The following is a 12,925-nucleotide window of genomic DNA, read 5'->3' on the forward strand; positions in this document are numbered from 1 at the left end:
TCTGAGGATTTGCAAGGTATTCATATTCACATCTGAGATACTTTGGTTACAACCCCTATCCTCTTTGCTGAGGCCAAAACCCTTCAATTTAGAATAAGGATACCGTAAAATGTTTTCCTATTTTAAAGCTCCTTTTCTTGAATTTATAAATGAAAAATCTAAGACAGTGACTTGCTGTTGAGCATATTTATTTAGAAATCTAACCAAGTTATCACAAGTAGAAATGGTAAAAATATATATATCAGAGTGTATTTCATTTTAAGTATTATATTGGTAAGATGCATTATGCCAGGGATTTAATTTTAATTTTATTATAAGGTGAACTGTTTATATTTTTGGTTTGCAAATTATACATTAATAATATCAAAGTATGACTTGTTTGTTAATATTTAAATAAAGAAGGTCAGAATGGCCTTGTTCCAAGTACCAAAGTTTGACCCAGTTGAGTTGTTTTCTTTCTTAGCTATGTGAATTAAAAGCGCTCTGAATTTGGTCTGTTAGTTGTAGCCTAAGCTCTGTTTTCAGAGTAGTTTCCTGGGAAGTTGGAAAGCATACTCATTAAAAGGCTGTCTGTGAACATTTGAGGAGACCATTTCTGCAATTTATGTTAACTTCTAGAAAATAAAGGCTCTGGTGCTGCAGCACTTGGTCTAGTGTGCGTATTTTCCAGGTCACTTTATTGTGAGGCTTGGTTTCATTTGGTTGTTAATTTTAAGTGGATGGCAGTGCTGTGTTGTCTCAAGTTTGAAGCTTCCTGCCCCTGGCCAAAAGCAGCACTCCCAAAGAATACTATTTTGACAGATTACCTGTCAGACTACCTGGTTGTTAACATCTCCTTAGCTCAAAATGGAAGCATTTGTTTAAATTTTTAACTAGAGATACTATCACACTTAACGTTGCTCCTAGTCAGTGCTATTATGTTTGTATCAAAAATAAAGCCAGAAATAGCTGAATTGAAAGACCTATTACAGTGAAACAAATGTTTTGGTTCTGAATCCTTTATTCTGTAATCCAGAGGGGAATTGTTTTCTCCCTATTTTCATGAATACTTTCTTTATGTAGAAATATCTCAACCGTGTTTCTAAGGCAAAACAACCTGCTCAGAAACACAGCTGAATAGTATATTGCAACCAGCCATTATAAGGACACATCCCTGGGACCTGGACCCTGCTGCAGGAGGACAGGTCCTCTGTATTGTCTTAATTACTGTGAATTCCAATCACTGAAGATTGGTAAACACAGGAAGAATGCAGCGATTATTGTTTACTTGTATATATCGAGAATTTGAATCTAATGTCTCCACCTCAACATCTTATTTTTGTGGAAAGGGAATTATTTTGCCACTAGTAGGGGTTGTATATGATAAATGCAATGTAACTGTAGGTCTTGCTCTAAAATCCAGTAGTTAAATTTTTCCTTTCACGGTCATTTCATCCAGAGTCACCTAATATCTGCAAGCTCTCACCTTGCTTTCATATTTTAATACTCTTTGATTCCTTCCCTTTTCTTTTATTTATTCATTTTTGTCTCTTTCTGGTTAGGCAGTGGAGTTTAGGACCACTGATTAGCCAAGAAGGGGAGGGTGAGACACTGGGGAGGAATACCTCCAATCACTGAAGGGGTATTGGCCAGGAGGGCAGGTGGGAGACTCTGCCTTTGAGAGGGCCATTTCAGAATGAATTCCCTGTCCTTAACTTTGGTCGTCTCTTGTTTCATGGTGTGGGCATAGTCTGTGGGGCTTGTTAAATGCTTATTTTAGTTCTTGCAAGCCTTGTTCTCAAAGAATGACAAGTTCTTGTAAAGCATTCAGTTGTTCCGTGCAGATGAACACATCATGATGTGTGGGAAATAAGCTATGTTTGTCCAAGTAAGGGAGGGCCTAGACGAATTCCTATACATCCAGTTTAAAGATAGGCTCATCCACCCAGAAATCGTGTCTACCCTTGAAGTTGGAGCATTTTAACAGGAGAAACTGTTTTGGTGCTCAGTGGTGGGTTCCCCGTGTGGTTTTAGGTGTGTGTACTCACATCTCCCTGGAGTGGGGATGTTTTCTTTCAACCTTTGGGGCCTGACTGGGTGCTCACCTCAAATGGTGTTCCTTATGCTCTCTTTTAATTATGTTTATCTGTGCTTTTAACTAACCTTAAAAAAAGATTTCAGATGTTACAAGTCTAATTAAAGAGACAGACAAAGCACAGTTTATACTGTAGATTTTTTCTGCAGTTCAATTAATCAGCATGTTTTCTCTTTTAATTAAAACCATTTTAGTAAATTAAAGCCCACAGCAAAACACATATATAATTTGTTTGTAATTAGCTCTTAATTGGTGGTAGTTGAAGCTTAGCACCCTTGGTTTCTTTCTTCATGATTGCCATTTTATTAGCAGCCAGTCATTAATTAATCTTTTTCTAATTAGCTTATAAAACTGTTGATGGCACATTATTGTAAATGTGATTTTAAGTTCAAAGCTTGTTAATAGGCTTTCTTACTTAGAAGAACAGAGATAAAGAAATTGCTGAAAACAGTACTACAGTTCTTTTAAAAAACTGTCTCTTATGGGGGCTGTGTAAAGCATCTAACAGCTTATGGTTCATTTTTTAATGCTTTTTTCCCCCTTATGAATGAAGTAAGTTGCTTGAATATAAATGTCTATGTTTGGGGATAATTTCAACGGAATAACATCTTTTCTCCCTCCTTTGGAATACTGTAATCTACATATAATTTGAAGCCTTAATAGTCATCATTAAAACAGGTGTTAAGTAAACTATTTCACTGTGGTATCAAAGTTGAGTGTATTAATCATATCTGCAAATGTTTGTGTATGTACAGTTGTGCACATATATGTTAAAAGATTTGTGTATAAGTCGTTTGTGCTTTAAAAACTGGGGTTGCTGGATTTTGCTTTGAAATGATATGAAGTTGGTGTAAACATAAATAGATGTGTGTACAATTATCTATGCATATAGATATATGTAATATACAAACATGCACACATATGTACATGCACACTTCAGGATAACAGTAAAATTAGGGTATCTCTTGCAGCAGAGAGAAAGTGACTTGATTTAGAGTCTGGTATAGCTTAGTTGCTGTCATCAGAGCTTTGGCATCTCAGGTGTGACCATGGAGCGAAAGGTACCAGTCCAGATGTAGACATCCGGAATTTACTATTGCACGTACCATATGAAATTGTGGTTTGAGTGAAACACATTAGCCACATTCTATTCTTTATTGAAATATACCACTGGCTTCATAAAACCCCTTAGCTGTGTGGCGATCTGAGCTATTTTTTTGTTGCTATTAGTGGAAAGTTTTGAGAGTTACAAAAAAACCGCACAGCATTACCAGTCAGTGGAAGTGCTTTTTCTTATTTGCTTCTTGAACTTTGCATGTTATTTCAACTTTGGCTACTTCTTTGCTTGTTTTTTAGAAGGCATTTTATGATGCCATGCAAGAGACACTAGGAAGGGATAGCTGACAAGGAAAAAATTAAAAATTGGATAAAAAGTAAATGAATAATGTCATATTACTAAAAAGATGAGAGGCTAATTTGTGCCGACTTTTTGCTAATTTTGTTCAAGCCTCAAAATGAGGAGCTGTCACCCGTTCTGTGTAGCACTGATGACAGTGCCAATGATCCATGAAATAAGCTGCCGCTGGCTTTGTTCTGATAAGAATGAACAAATCTGCACAATGTTCGGCTCCCAGAATCTCATTTTCATACTTGCATGCAGGCTAAAAGAAATAAGCTGTTTGCAGGCTTGATTAATCAGACATTGGAGGGGTTTTTGTCTCTTTGATCTCTTTCGTCTCCTAGGTAACTTGCTTGACATTAATGTTGAGCTTGAGTAAAGACAATCAGGAATTGTCGACCAAACTGATAGAAAAATTAAAGACCTTAACGCTTTAAGTGCTCCAGCAATGGTTCCGCTTTACTTCAGAAAACAGCTGTTTTCATTTAATTAAAGAACAAAAGAGAATGGCATAAATATTTTTCATAGAGACCTATTATTCCATAAAAAGTTAAAGTATGATAATTGGTATTTTTAAGTAAGTGCCTTGAAAGTGTTCAAAAGGGGGGAAAACTTCATAAATCTGTTACAAGCTAGTAATTTTGAGATGAGTAAAATATTTTATGAAATGGATAAGAAGTTTACAGTTATGCTGGATTAAGCTGTTTGAGTCAAATGCTTCAAATGATTATCAGCAAACTTTATAATGACAAGATTTTGCGAGAAAAACTAACTATTTTGAAGTTTGTCTTTTAAAAATCTCTACTCTGAGGATGTGCCATTATATCTATTTTACAGCCCAATATGATTTACACACGCTAAACCTGTAAAATGGAAAGGAATTAAAAAAATGTCGCCGTGCATTCGCTTGAGGTTATGCAGACGCTTTTACAAATCTTCCAAGTGGCTGCAGAGATGAATGCCTCAAGGGTCCAGCCGGGGCCCTGCTTTCCCAACCAGCTAAAGCCCTTATCTTAAATCCAAGCAAAGTACCATTAATCTTTTTGAAAGACCTTTTATGGCTTTTAATATATCCCAAATTAGAACATTTTACACCCTTGGTTCCTGAAATATGGTGATAAAAAGCCTTTAGAGCTTAATTTTCCTTACCGCATGCTCTGACCAATTTGCAGTTCTTTGTGATAATGTTTAGACACCTTAATTAAAATGCAGCAAAATATTGGATGTTCTATATGGAAAATGCTGATTCTTTGGCTACACATACGAGAAATTCTGTATATATTTTTATTCATTTAAAAAAATGTCTTCCCACTTTGTGTTGCCGGAGTTATCTGATGACCCAACACAGTTTTTAATATAAAAACCATTGACCAAGCTTTTGTGGTGTTTACCTTGGGCATGGAGATGCATTTTTCTTTTTATAGACGCGAAAGGGGGATTCTTGTCGGCCTGTTTTGTTTGTTTGTAATACTGAAACGTGGCGTGATATTCTTTTATATTCTGGAACACGGGTCAGTCATCTTGACGGGGAAACGGTGTTCCTCCTTAACCAGCTCTTCCATAGAAAGTCTTCTTCTCCTTTTATGCTTATCCATTGAAGAACATCCCATTTAACCTAACCCAAGGTAAAATACAGTTAGAAAAACACCATTGACAGGAACGAGTCATTTTGAAAGTGTTGCCTGTGCATCTAATCATTTATTATGTTCATTTAGTTCACAAAATAACGGTGCCCTCTCGTGTGAATCCTTGCTTCATGCGTTCTCACGAATTCCTTTCTACAAGTCTCACGGAGCCTTTGCCCCGAGTCTTTGCTCTGGTGCTGATTGTGCTGGGTTTGGCCATGGCATTGCAGGAATACGGAAGGCTTTCACAGCCGTGGAGTCAAGGTGAGGAGTCCATTGAAGTCACGTGGTGCATGGCCAGACACACTGAGGTGCTCTTCGGGCTGTGCGTCCTAAATCCAGGAAGCCCAAATTTCCAATTGGGAAATTTCAATAAGTTAAAAACACAAGCTATATCTTAATTGCAACCGTTATAGAATTTTCTCATACTGTTAATGCTGCCTGCAAATATGATTCACATCACTTTTGTTTTTCACCCAAGGTATAGGCTTAGTTTAAATACAAGGTAATAGTTGAATGGGTCTTTTTGGGGGGAGTGGACTTGGCAAAGCTATATCAAATTTACGTTGATGGACCTGGCGCTGTGGGGTAACAGGTGAAGCTGCTGCCACTGCCTGCAGTGCCGGCATCCCATACGGGCTCTGGTTTGAGTCCCGGCTGCTGCACTTCCCATCCAGCTCTCTGCCATGGCCTGAGAAGGCAATAGAAGATGGCCCAAGTCCTTGGCTTCAGTTCCAGGTGTTGCAGCCATTTGGGGAGTGAACCAGTGGATGGAGGAACTCTCTCTGTCTCTGCCTCTCCCTCTGCTTCTTTGTAACTCTGCCTTTCACATAAATAAATAAATCTTAAAAAATTTACATTGATATATAATACATAGAATGGAGTTATTTGAAAAATGCAGATGTCTTGTGTTTTGCCTTTTGGATATGTAATACAGCAAAGAGATTAAATCGTCCACATGCATGTGGAAAGACCCGTTGTGCATCTCAAACATAGGTAGCAAGCTGTGTTTTATGGCAGAAGACAGTTTGTGAGGTGCGTTGATGGATCTCCTGGTATCCCATGGTACCATCCTATTTCCCAGCGCCCTTGCATTTAGCTGGTATACCTGAGTGGTTCAGACCAGTGGACTAGGAGCAGAAATGAGTGTTGTTTCTGGACTAAAGCATTTAAGAACCAGCCTGAGACCCTCCAGCCCTTCTGCCACGGTAAACCTGAGAGCCCCGTTGAGAGGCTGGCACCACAGGGTGAGAGCCCTGCTCCTCCATAGGGACTCATTGAAGCAAGAAATCAAAGTCCAACCAGTGCGATTTGGGGATTTGTTTGATACTATGGTGCTGACAGTGTAACCTGAAGATGCGAATTTTTTACACATGTGAGTAGTAGTGGATTACAAGTGGATAGTTTTTTAGTGTCTGTGGTTGATGTCTTTAAAGATTTGTGTGTTTATTTGAAAGAGTTACAGAAAAAGATCTTCTAGCCACTGGCTCACTCCCCAAAATGGGTGCAGCAGCCAGGACTGGGTCCGGGTGAAGCCAAGAGCCAGAAGCTTTCTCTAGGTGTCCCACGTGGGTGGCAGGGGCCCAAGGACTCGAGCTGTCCTCTGTTGCTTTCCCAGGTGCATCAGCAGGGAGCTGGATTAGAAGTGGAGCAGCCAGGACTCAAACTGGCACCCATACGGCATGCCAGCATCTCAGGCAGTGACTTAACCTGCTGTGCCACAGTGGACACTTTTTTTTTTTTTAATTTTTTTGGACAAAATTAGACAGTGAGAGAGAGAGAAAGGTCTTCCTTCCATTGGTTCACCCCCTAAATGGCCACTATGGCTGGTGCGCTGTGCCGTGCTGATCCAAAGCCAGGAGCCAGGTGCTTCCTCCTGGTCTCCCATGCGGGTGCAGGACCCAAGCACTTGGGCCATCCTCCACTGCCTTCCTGGGCCACAGCAGAGAGCTGGACTGGAAGAGGAGCAGCCGGGACAGAATCCAGTGCCCCAACCGGGACTAGAACCCGGGGTGTTGGCACCGCAGGCGGAGGATTAGCCTAGTGAGCCGTGGTGCCGGCCAGTGGGGACACTTTTAAAATAAGAGCACTGAAGGCGGGCGTTCTGCCAAGTGGTTAAGATGCCTGTGTGCTGTATCAGAGTGTCGGGGTTCCATGCCTGACTACTCCTGCTAATGAGGATCTTGGGAGGCAGCAATGATGGTCCAAGTAATTGGGTCCCTGCTACCCCTGTGGGACACCTGGATTGAGTTCCCAGCTCTGGCACGAGCCCTGCCCTGTCCAGGCTGTTTGCAGGCCCTTGGGGAGTATATCAGCAGATGAGAGCTAGCTAGCTCACTCCGCTCTCTCTCCCCCCCTACTCAAATAAATTAAAAAAAAAAAAAAAAGGCTCACTAGAAGTAAAAGGTACCAGCATCCTTGTATATGCTGGCAAATGGTTATGCACTTTGGGAGAGGCTGGAGAAAGGAATGGGGAGCTGAGGGAGGGCTGAAGCAGCATAGAAACAGGACTGCTTCCGACGGGGTGGAGGGGCCTTCAGGGTGAGGACTGTGGCACCGGCAGAGGACTTCAGGGCCGGGAGCAGAGGCCCTGCGCTGGGAACATCTGGGTTCCAGGGGCCTGGTGCCCAGCCTTTCCCCCTCTTACTCTTTGCTCTCTCGGTGAATTGAAAGCTGTTGCCCATCATGCAAGCTGTATTTATGAAGTAGTAATTAGCTTTCCCATGTTTTATTAATCACATCTATGACTGCCAATCAGAATTTCTGATCAGCCAGAGATAACTGGTGTGACCATACTGAGTGCTGTAATTCTAGCCCAGAGCAAAGAAACTTGATGTCTCTGTCAGTCTGTGCAGCCTTATCAGGGGTAGATTCCTGTTCAGCCTACTGAAATGCTGAAATAGCTTTCGGATCCTCATTACTACCTTTGTGGGCCCTCGAGGGGCCTCGGTTTGGGAAGGATTTCCATCCAGGAGACTGTTCAACTCGGATAAAGGGTCTGCTGGGAGGTAAGGAGGCAAGGGAAGGTGGCCCTTGTCTGTGCATTTGTTATACTTGGTTCAGGGAGGCCTGAGCATAGCATTTCTCATTTCTAGACATGGCTTTCTTACCCACCACTCCTCCGTTATTTACTATACATCTTGTATTAGCTGGAATATTTATTTTCTCTTTTTTCTATTTTTCTCTTTGTAATTATTAGCTTGGTGTGAAAATTGCCAAAGCAATTGCCTGCCACAAGTTTGTAAAAGCCAAAAAGGAGGCTGAGAATTCACAGGCTGCTCGAAAAAAGAAGAAGCTTGCATGGGGGTAAGTTGGCTTTAAATTTTTAGTAGGTATTCTCCTGACTTCGCAGGGGCTGCAGGAGTCCTGCAGGTGCAGTTTAGGAGTGCATTTTGTGTATGGTTGGGATTCACTGTGGCAGCTGTGTCCTTGCTGAGTATTGATCAGATTCTAAGTATGGAGGCATTTCTTCATCCTGTTTAATGTTTATTTTATAATCTGGAGTGTGCTAAACAGTTTTTAAGTTTGTTTTTCTTTGGTCACTTTGTATACATGTTATTCCAGCAAAGTATTTATTTTATTTTAGACAGAAATTGAAATTTTTATCTTCTTCACTCTAGGTTTGAAGCCAAGAAGAGATGGGAAACCAAAAGCAACATGGGATATATGTGACTTGGCGCTGCTGCAAGATGCCTGTGGACTCTGTGCCCAATTCCTGAGAACACCTCCTGCTCGTGTTAATGTGTCAGGAAATTGAGAAAAGTAGGAAAAAATAAGCATAAAATTTGGGAGTTGGTTATCAGCCCTTTTCAATCTTTTTTTCTAAGGAGTTCATGTTATTGAAGTGAATGAAGTGAACCATTTGTTACAAGAAATGCTATTTGTATAAGAAATCTGAGCATACATATTGGAAAAAAGGGTAGGGCTGTATTTATTTATTTATATAAGTCTACAGTAGAAAATCAATTTTGCTTTTCATCTGTTTGGTATAGCATAACCAATGAGCTTCTTGTACTTTCTTATCTGTATTTGGTGTAACTGGAATCGTGTTTTTAAGATTGGAATTTGTTTATAATGGATTGGTTGTAAGTTCAAAAAGTCTCAATTGATACTGTCTTTAAAATGACTTTAATTACCTTAGTCATGTAAAAGTAATTACTGATTCTTTATTGGCAAAAGTAGAGTGATATTCCATAGTCACATAGTAAAAGCAATTGATTAATTTTGTGTACTTTCAGGTCAAATATTACAATAAAAAATGGACAGACTGTCGTATTTGGAGGCTGATTTAAATTCAGTGCTGCCTAGAAATGTCTTCCTAAGTATCTCTCACAGTCATGTCATTCTTTAAATTATGGGATGATTCTTAGAACAGAAAATGGTGTAATTGTACTAAGCAGACAATTATGACTCAGGATAATACAACTTCGAACCATCTGAGAACTGATTTAGTTTTCACTCCTTTTCCCTGTTACTCCTTGGAAGATTGAAGGCATTAATGTGGCTAAGGAGAGGAATGGTGCATGGTATGTAGTTTGCATTAGAGGTGTATTTCACTTCTAAAGGGTTGGCCAGGAAGCCTGGAGATGTGGGATGACGAGTGGGTTAGCAAGACCAAAGTTTATGCTGCAATTTGAGCTGGGCCTTCGGTGTTTTGGTGCCTTTTTCCCTACTCAGATCTCTGTGGAGCTGAATAACTGGTTATTGTTGGTCTGGTGAGTCCATCTATTCTCCTTAGCCTTCTCAGAGGTTTAACAAAAATTGTATTAATTCCTGGTGACATACTTAATTTTTTTTCTGTATTCTGGAGTAGATGAATAACTAGCTGCTATTTAAGAGCCCAGAAGCCATAGCTTGCTTCCATGTCATCGAGAAAAGCCAGCATAGGGGGAAGATTTGAGGAGATAGAGCATCTAACTAATTCATCATGGAAAGGAGTCCAAGCCAAATATTGGCAAATCTTGCATTTTATGATTTAATATTCCTTGTTCCATTCTGTAGACGTTATCATGGACTGCTTACCTACAGCATCCTATTCTAAAAATCCATGGTGGGAGAAGTACCTGCTCCACAGTGCAGTGGTTTTGCCTGAAACATTAAAAATGCTGTTGCTGAGCAGGCCGGTGCCGTGGGTGTTCTCGGCTGGGGAGCCAGCACACGGATATCTCCCCTGTCCTTAGAGCCTTCGGTGCCGCTGTAGGCATGGTTCACTCTTCTTTTCATGCTGAGACCTTCCCAGAGTGACGCCTCTCCCCCTTGGGGTCTGACCTGGGAGCCTCTGACCTGAAACCCAGCCACCTAACCCGTGCAGCTCTCTGGGTGCTGTCCTCGGGGTGCTCTGTACGTTAACTGAGCGGGAGCCAGTGTGGGGGGGACCAAATGGAGCGGCGGATTCATTTGATAAAGGAAGCCACATCGCCTAAACCCCTCCTCTGATGGGGACACGAGTTGTGGAAGCTCCAGAACCTTACGATCCAGCAGAAGAGGGGGTGGGGAGGGAATGGTTGGGGAGAGGAAGGGCCTGGCTGTCTGGGGTTGGCCCTGCTGGCATGTCTTGTGGGACCCGTTTTATCTGATCAGCTTTAATATGAATTAGACGTTTTCCTGATAAAAGCAGTAAATGGGAACGCTATTTCTAGAGTGCCTGTGTTGCCCAGAGGGGGCCGTCATTTGTCCTCTTCATTCTGGTCCCAGCAAAATAGAGGTTCTTTCTGGGTTGGTAATAACTTCAGTTCCTGAAGCCTCAGCATGTGTATTTACTGCCGGCAGAATGCTTGAGTTAGATTAGCGATGTAAATGTCAGTTGTTGTTAACTGAGATTACTATGTTTCGGGCCATCGGTCTGACATTAATGTAACTGATTTACTGTTTAAGTCCTTCAGGGTAGGACAGTGTACTGAGGAGCAGTAATTTTGAGCTTTACAGCACTGGTTCTGAGCAGTGAGTTTGGGGGTGCATTTCTGTTTGGGAGCCCTCAGGATGTTTCTGATTCTCAGAGAACATTCTATTTCTTTCACCAGAAGTAGAACTTGAATATGTAATTTCAGGCTTGCTATAATTAGTTCTGATGACAGAGTTAAATACCTCGGCCAAGATTGTAAATCAGCAGTTAAGCAGGTTTCTGCAGCTGATTGTAAATCTCTTTCTCCCTATTTTAAACGCTTATTTATTTAGGTAGACAGCTAAGGGAGGGTAGGCCAGGAACAGGAATAAAATGTTATCCGAACTGCAGGTAACAGCTGAGAACCGTACATTTAAAATCTCCTGATTTCTCTTAGACCTTTTGTCTAAAATGTTATCTTTCAAATATCTTAATAACTTGCTTATTAATAACTAGTAAGAGAAGTTTGGGTTTAATTCTTAAGGTATGGAAATACAGTTTGCCGGATGTAAAAATTTTCATTTGTTAGGCAAAAATAACAACTTTTTGGAAATATATGCGAGTACTTCGGAAGGTTCATGGAAAATGCATATTATGAAAAAACTGCATGAGTTTCCAAATTTTTTGTGCCAAAATAAGCTTACCTTTCAACTCCAGTTTTTTCCCATGAACTTTCCAAAATACTTTCATCTATCTTGAGATTTAAAAATATATATATATAAATGAGGTTGAAGTTTAAGATGTCAAGTGTGCAGGTGTCTTGTTTTTGGAAAGAGATCATAAATGAACGAAGTTTGGGGAAACTGATGTTATGTCAGTCCTCGTTTCGGAAGGTTGACTTGGTAAAACGAGGCAGCCAAGTGAGAACCACTGAAACAACCCAAGTTTCTCTGCATTGGCAGAAGTTGCTTTTATTTTTAGTTTCTGGCAGAGCTACAAATGCTTTGCATGTCAATTTAATATTTTTTCAGGCCAACTGTTTATTCATTGGCTTAAAATTTACACTCTGCTAAAGTCTTAGCTCTGACTTTCATGAAACAAATAGTAATATTTGTACATGAAAATCTTTTTCCAAAACCGAATATAGATTTGAATTTGTTGTACCAGCACCATCTTAACACTGTCATGGATCTGAAAGTACTCTGAGAAGTCTCAGACAGTACCAGCTCCTGGCAAGGATATCATTATGCAGTAAAAGAGCATCTTTCTAGGTTTTCAAACTGAAAAGAATGGAGGCTTCATGCTAGACTGTGTGTTACAGTAAGTTTCGGTGAATTGTCATGACGTTTTATCAGTGTATACAAGGCTACTTCAGAAAGTTCATGGAAGATTGAATTGAAGATATTTATTTTGGTGTAAAGAATTGAAATTCATGCAAATTTTTTCCATAACACATATTTTTCATGAAGTTTTTTAAGAGCTCTAGATGCATGGATTTCAAAATTTTTGCACCTAAATGAACTTCTGTTTTTTTAAAGATTTAATTATTTATTTGAAAGTCAGAGTTACACAGAGAAGGAGAGGCAGAGAGAGACAGAGAGAGACAGAGAGAGAGAGAGATCTTTCATCTGCTGGTTCACTCCTCAGTTGGCTTCAGTGGCCGGAGCTGTGCCGATCCGAAGCCAGGAGCCAGGAGCTTCTTCCAGGTCTCCCACGTGGGTGCAGGGGCCCAAGGACTTGGGACATCTACTGCTTTCCCAGGCCATAGCAGAGAGCTGGATCAGAAGTGGGGCAGCGGGGTCTCAAACTGGTGCCCATATGGGATGCCGGCACTGCAGGTGGTGGCTTAAGCCACTACACCAGAGTGCCAGCCCCATGAACTTAGGTTTTTTTAAAAAATTTTATTTGAGAGGCAAAGAGAATCCCCATCCACTGGTTCACGCCCCTAAATGCCTGTGATGGTTGGGGCTGGGCCAGACTGCAGCCAGGAGCAAGGAACTCAGTGT

The 12,925-nt window shown here is 40.8% G+C and overlaps 1 protein-coding gene across 8 annotated transcripts in view; it reads left to right on the top strand.

Annotated features, from left to right (window-relative positions):
• The window catches only part of FAM204A (family with sequence similarity 204 member A), a 34,373-nt gene extending 25,000 nt beyond the window's left edge, over positions 1-9,373 (top strand). For all 8 annotated transcript variants that reach the window (XM_002718683.5, XM_051824212.2, XM_070057137.1 and 5 more), the window contains 2 exons: positions 8,298-8,404; positions 8,719-9,373. In XM_002718683.5, the coding sequence (XP_002718729.3) occupies positions 8,298-8,404; positions 8,719-8,770 (159 nt within the window). In that variant the 3' untranslated portion in view covers positions 8,771-9,373. The remainder of the gene's footprint in view (positions 1-8,297; positions 8,405-8,718) is intronic.
• The last annotated feature ends 3,552 nt before the right edge of the window (positions 9,374-12,925 follow it).

This window comes from Oryctolagus cuniculus, chromosome 15 (genome assembly GCF_964237555.1).
Source record: "Oryctolagus cuniculus chromosome 15, mOryCun1.1, whole genome shotgun sequence".
Lineage (NCBI taxonomy): Eukaryota > Metazoa > Chordata > Mammalia > Lagomorpha > Leporidae > Oryctolagus > Oryctolagus cuniculus.